Raw genomic sequence first — 6,186 nt, 5'->3', positions numbered from 1 at the left:
TCAGGACCAGGGAGAAGACAGTCCATCATTTCCCACCTACCGTACAGAACCGTGTTTCCATGTTCTCGAAGGAGCCGGTATCAGCAGCGTGTGTGGTGCACTGTGCCAGGCTGCTCCTTACACAGGCCAGGGACGGGCAGGAGATAGGATGAAAGCATTTCACCTGGGTGTGGAGAAGCTCTTCCTCTCTGCAGTCTCCGTAATCGGTGCTTTCCGCCCCTTATGACAGGCAGTTTACTCATTAGACTGTGATTGTTTTTGAATTCGCCCTCTCCCACACTAAAAGCATAGGCATGTATGAGTGCTGATAACTGTGAGGAGAGCTGACATGAGAACACATGGCTGTCAGGGCGTGTTTCACACTTGCCGGCACCGCCCTAAGCACTGCTCACCTCTGCTCATCGAATCCTCACACCGCACCTGCGTGGAACAGAGCTCACCCTACATAACTGACTCTAAGAGAGGTTGACGAAATGTTCAGATCAGGCGCACAGGAGTTAGGAAAGCCAGGGATTGAGATGCAAGATTGAGATGCTCACTGTAAGCTTGTCCGTCTCAACCTTGACCTTTAGCCTTCTCTAGTTTCGTGATCGATCTGAGGCGCTATCATGCTGACCGCACATCATATTTCCGACTGAAAACCCTGACTTGACTTGACTCACACAGAGTGCACTCTGTTGATTCTTACACGCTGGAGGTGAGACGCTTGAGAAACCTCACTGAATGTGTACATGAATGTCTCTTCCCAGCCATACTGGAGTAGACTTTTATACTTATAGCTTTTGCAACCCAAGGGTGCCACTGCTTAGGAAAGCAAAGACATTATCAGTACTATAAGTTTTGTCATTGCTGTCTCAGCAAGCGTGTGAACACTTACCAAATTGTGAACCACTCAATACAGAGGCATTGTAGATGAATATTGCACCAGAGTTAGAAGCTCTTAAAGGAGAGCCCATGTTGTTGATTAAATTGGAGGAGGACTGGAATCCTACCTCCTCATGTGAAAAGATATTAAATATGTATTGAATGTATCTTCCAAAGACGACTGACTTTTCCAGGCCATCAGGTTTTATCATCCATGAGTACAATTCGGTCTCTTATTCAAATTGGCTTATCAGTTTTCCTCTCTGATTAGTGAGCAGCTTAAAACCAAAAGCCTCATTTAACAACTTAGAAACTTTTGAGCAGGCACTACTCTAAATTACATAGATGCTACATACAAAAGGACTCTCCCTGCCAGCGCAGAACAAGTAGACACACAGGGAGCACAACCTGGTGCTGTCATGGGGACACATAGGAGATGGAACTCTAAGCAGACTGTGAACAGTGAGCAGAAGGACATGGAGCATGGTGGTAGGGCAGAGATCAGCCTGGGATGCTCTGCACATTCATGTGGCAAGAGAAACTCCCGTGTTCCATTTGATAGGGAGGAACTCAAAGAAATTCAATAATATTGACAAGGAGATATCAAATTGTAGAGAACAAGCAGCAATAAGTTGGCAGGTGTGGCTCTGTATGTTTTGTAAGAGATGAAGCAGATTGAATAGCTTCTGTCTCTAACTCATTGTGACTGTCAGTATAGAAAGTGAAGAAACATTTTAAAAAGATACCATTTATAAAGTGACTACAGGGTGTAGTATGAGATGCTGGGGATGTCTGAGGTATTTACTATCAAGAAGTTCAATAGACTGAGCCAAACTTAAAACACATAACCAGTCATACTATACATTTGTTAAGATGCCACAGAGCCAGTGCCAGAGCTGGGAAATGTTTTCCCGGTGTTTGGGGAAAGTTCTCAGTAGAAATGGAAAGTAAAAGCAGGACAACTGTGAGGAAAACAGAAATCACCCTCATATGATTCTACTTACATAGAAGATTGGAGCACAAATTTTACCACACTTACTCCCACTATGAAGCCATTGAGCTGGACTTTTATACCCTCTAAGCCGAGTCTCTCTGTCATTTATGGGCAAAGGACTTGGAAAGAAGTCCATGTCACATAACCTTCTCCAAGAAACGGCTCCACTTGGTCAAACACAACTTTCTGGAGATGCTAAAAGCTTTGAGTTAGCTCAGCAATCAATTCTGTCACCCTGACATATGGCTGCATATGAAGCAGTAAAGAGGATCCGAGTGAGACTCGCACACAGCCTGTGTCTGAGCTCATGATCCAGGTGATCAGAGAAAAGGAAGGAGGTACTTAATGCTAAGTAACACTCAGGACCCTGTTGGTATGAAAACCAAAAAGTGATGCCATGCATTTAGCTTCTTCTCTGGGAAGGGAATGATCACATGAACTTTATGGAAGAAAGATCTTCAGGAAACTATGAGATTTGCACCCAGATTGTAACCGTCATCACCACGTGAGTGGGAACAAGACAAGCCAACAGAAGCAAAGAACGCACTCAAGAGCATCCAGGAGGGAACCACGTGTGTTTGCATGCTTCAGACGTTGGCATCCTCGAATCAACAGATAAAATCTTTCATGCTTCTCCTTTTGTCCTAGTGATATGCACGAAGTCAGAATGCTTTAGAAGGACCTGCTCCAGACAATAATCTTTTCTCTCAATGGACCTGGAATTGGGAACATCCTAGTATTGGTGAGACACATGTGTACTTTTGTCATGAGAACCGAGAAAAAGCCCATAGACCTTATCTTCATTTACCTGTCATTTTCAAATGTGATCATTATTTGTAGCTTAAGTATCAGAAATAAAGACACAGTGTTTTATTTCAGAAACTTCGTAAGTGATGCTGGTTGTAAAACTGCAGTCTACCTGTCAAGAATGGCCCGGGGCCTTTCCATCTGCACCACCTGTCTCCTCTGCATGGTCCAGGCTGTCACCATCAATCCCAGGACCACCCTGTGGAGAAAGCTCAAACCACAGACTGCATGGCAAGTTCTTCCCCATCTCCTCCTCTTCTGGGTCTTTAATTCTCTCATAAGCTCCAACTTGCTCCACTACATCACAGCAGGCAGCAATGTGAACACGTCTGGAGTTGGAATTCCAATTGGGGATTGCTACATGCTGCCCTCCAGGCACCCAGTTAAGTGGCTTTTCCTCTCCCTCATGGCTCTGCGTGATGCCATCTTTCAGACTCTCATGGGCTGGAGCAGTGACTCCATGGCTCTCCACCTGTATAAACATCACAAGCGTGTCCTCTACCTTAACAGCTCCCGGTTTGCGAACAATTCCAGCCCAGAAATCAGAGCTGCACAGAGCACTCTCATTCTCATGGCCTGCTTCCTTTGCTTTTATTGGGCAGATTTCATTTTCTCCTTCTACATGGGTTCCATGTTGACACACAATTTCATTATGCGAAATATTAGAGCACTTCTAGATGTTGGCTACGCTAGTCTCAGCCCCTTCATCCTGATCAGCAGAGATGTCTATGCTGCTAATTCCTTGCGTGCTCACTGAGAAGTGCAGACGCTGCATTCTATGCTTCTCCATGAGTCAAACACTGGGCTTTGTGAGCAGTTTTGCCTGATGCACTGTAGGGGTGGAAAACGTAGTTCTTCTTTGTCCATAGTGGCCTGGATGTGGATAGGAGCCGGTTGAGCTTTTGAGCTGACAATCCACCTGCCTCAGCATCCCAAAGGGCTGGGGTAGCAGGCATTCCCTAAGACTGGGACATTTGTCTTAATGCTCATACTCATCACATCATTAAATTAATCACACATAATAATTCCTTTAATTTTTAAAGAAATCTGGTACAATGCAATGTCATACAAATACAGGTATTACAGGAAGTTGGAAAACAGATTATTACCATATTTCCATTCAGTCCACCATCCTGATCATGTGGATTTTAGTTTCTTAAAGGACTAGGAAGATATAATGAATGTGATTCCACTAGCAGAAATCAGTATTTTTCTCCACAAAGCTAGATCACTACAGCAACATAGGAAAGCCAGAGGTCAGGTGATGTCCTTCACCTGAGGTCAGTTGAAGGGAAGAGTGGAGATGACCAGGGAGGGAAGCTATGTCACCACAGCGCAGGGTATTCTGTTAGCCATTATCTGGCATTGCCGGGTTCTACAAGTGCTACGGAAACTGGTGACGATGCTTTGGACAATTCTAAACTTGTTCAAGAAGTTGTAGGAAGTTCACAACAAATACAGGTCAGAAAGGATGTCTTTCAAAGGATGCCATGGCGGGTTTGGAAAGGAAGCTCCAGGCGAGGGCCTCAGTGGCAGAATGCTGTATAAGCATCACAGTAACAGAATGTAACTCTGGAGCTCTGGGCCCCAATTCTGGTCACCCATTATGGGCTTCACCAAATATCTGGTGTGTTCACAGTCATTGCACCGCCCCACCCCCCAGTCCCGTTGTGATGGCTAATCCTGGCTGTCAATTTGATTGGATCTGGGATTAACTGAAATGAGAGAGACCTTCTTGATTGGATCATTTGAAGCTGGAAGAGCCACCCTAAATGTGGGCATTACCTTCTGACATGCCCGTTCATCTTGCTGCTGTGACCAACTTCTTCGAGTCCAATGCAGACTGAAGAACAGCAGATCTCCAGGAATCCATCAGGCCTCCAACACCAGATTGGAACTGCTGAGACATCCAGCCTCGGGGGCTGAGCGACTGCGGATTCTCAGCCTCTCCAGTGTGGTGTGGCTTTTGCTGGGCTACTTGGACTCTATCCTGTGAGCTAATATAATAAGTCCGTATATATACACATGTATATTCATTTTATCGGCTCTGTTTCCTTAGAAAACCCTGACTCAGATGGCCCTGCTCTAGAGTTCCAGCTCTAGTGTCCTGGATTCTGTAAGGCAGCACTTGGCTCAGCTGCTGTCATAGGGACTGCGGCCTGGAGGGTGCACAGCTACTCTGCTTTGTAAAGTCTAGGTGGTGCATCAGTCCTGGACCACAGAATAGCAAGGATGCTGAGAACAACAGTGGCCTCAAGTCCAGGATGACATGGAGGGTTCCCTCCTCTCCTCCTGGCTTCCTGAGCTGGCAGTGATGGCAGCTCCTGTCTGCTCTGCTCTGCCCTGCCTAGGAGGCACACAGCGTTGGTGAAGGCATGTCTGGCAAACTGTCCATCAGCTCTGTCCGGTTTCTGCCTGAGGAGAAACAGAAGCACAAACACGTCCTGAACTGTGCTCTCTGCAGCTGAGTGCAAACAGCACGTGCTAGAGAAACTGAGCTGTCACTCCTTCCAGGATCCTCTCCTCGGTGTGAGAGTTGAAACCCTCCTGAAGCAAGCTTGCTGCAGGCTGGCCGTGGGTCTCTGAAATACTGTTCTCTACTAAGAGGACTTCAGTGTTTAGTAATGTCCAATGCTGTTTACGACCACCATCTTCAGGGAGCTCTGAGGTAGATGCGTGACTTTGAGGAAGGCTGTCAAAGACCTGCACAGAATAAAATACTTGGAATCTAAGTTAACATGTTTGAGGAAAGCATCAGTATTTGTGATACACATCTTCAAAAAAGTTATATTACAGGAACTTTCTGGAGCATGAGATGCAGTCATGATGTTTACAGTGGCACAGGTATTTGTCCAGAGGCTGCACCCGCTTTCTGAGGGACTTTTTGTAGATCATGCTGAGTCTGAAATGCTTTCTAGAATACTACCACACAAAAATCTATTTTTCAGTTTGGAATGTTTTTAAGCCTCATGCCAGCACAACCAACCTAGTTATTTAAATCTTTATATCACTAATGCTGAGACTCATGTCCTTGAACTATGAGCTAAATAAAACCTTCCTTTAAGACTTCAGCTTGCCTTAGGTTTTAATTAAAGTAACAAAAGCACACAGCACACATTGTGCGATCACTGTTACCTAGAACACTGCTTGCCTTTTGGTGGCCACTCTGTATGTATGTTGGAGAAATTAACACATTTGATGAGGTTTAAAACAATTAACAGTTGCTAAGGGTCTCTGTTTAGGAGAAACGAATGATCCAGCACGATAGGGACTTGTGTGAAATGAAAATGTCAGTAGGATCAGTCAGAGGAATTACTGTTGTTTCTTACCTTCTGTGCTGGATAGCTTTAGTGTCAACTTAACACTCCTGGGTTGAGGGAGCCTCAATTGGGGAATTGCCTCCATGTGACTGGCTTGTGGCCATGTCTGTGGGGGATCTTCTTGATTGTTGAGTGATGTGGGCAGGCCCAGCCCACTGTGGGTGGTGCCACCCTTGGGCAGGTGGGCCTGTGTTGGATAAG

At 45.6% G+C, this 6,186-nt stretch overlaps 1 protein-coding gene across 1 annotated transcript; it reads left to right on the top strand.

The window, feature by feature from the left end:
- The first annotated feature begins 2,525 nt into the window (after positions 1–2,525).
- On the top strand, positions 2,526–3,422 carry LOC103733086 (putative vomeronasal receptor-like protein 4). Its single transcript, XM_017797842.1, is given in 1 exon segment — positions 2,526–3,422. A coding segment is annotated over 1 exon segment (897 nt).
- The last annotated feature ends 2,764 nt before the right edge of the window (positions 3,423–6,186 follow it).

This window comes from Nannospalax galili, unplaced genomic scaffold (assembly GCF_000622305.1).
Source record: "Nannospalax galili isolate Female #2095 unplaced genomic scaffold, S.galili_v1.0 scaffold456, whole genome shotgun sequence".
In the NCBI taxonomy this organism is placed as follows: Eukaryota; Metazoa; Chordata; class Mammalia; order Rodentia; family Spalacidae; genus Nannospalax; species Nannospalax galili.
This window is presented reverse-complemented; position numbering and strand designations above follow the sequence as displayed.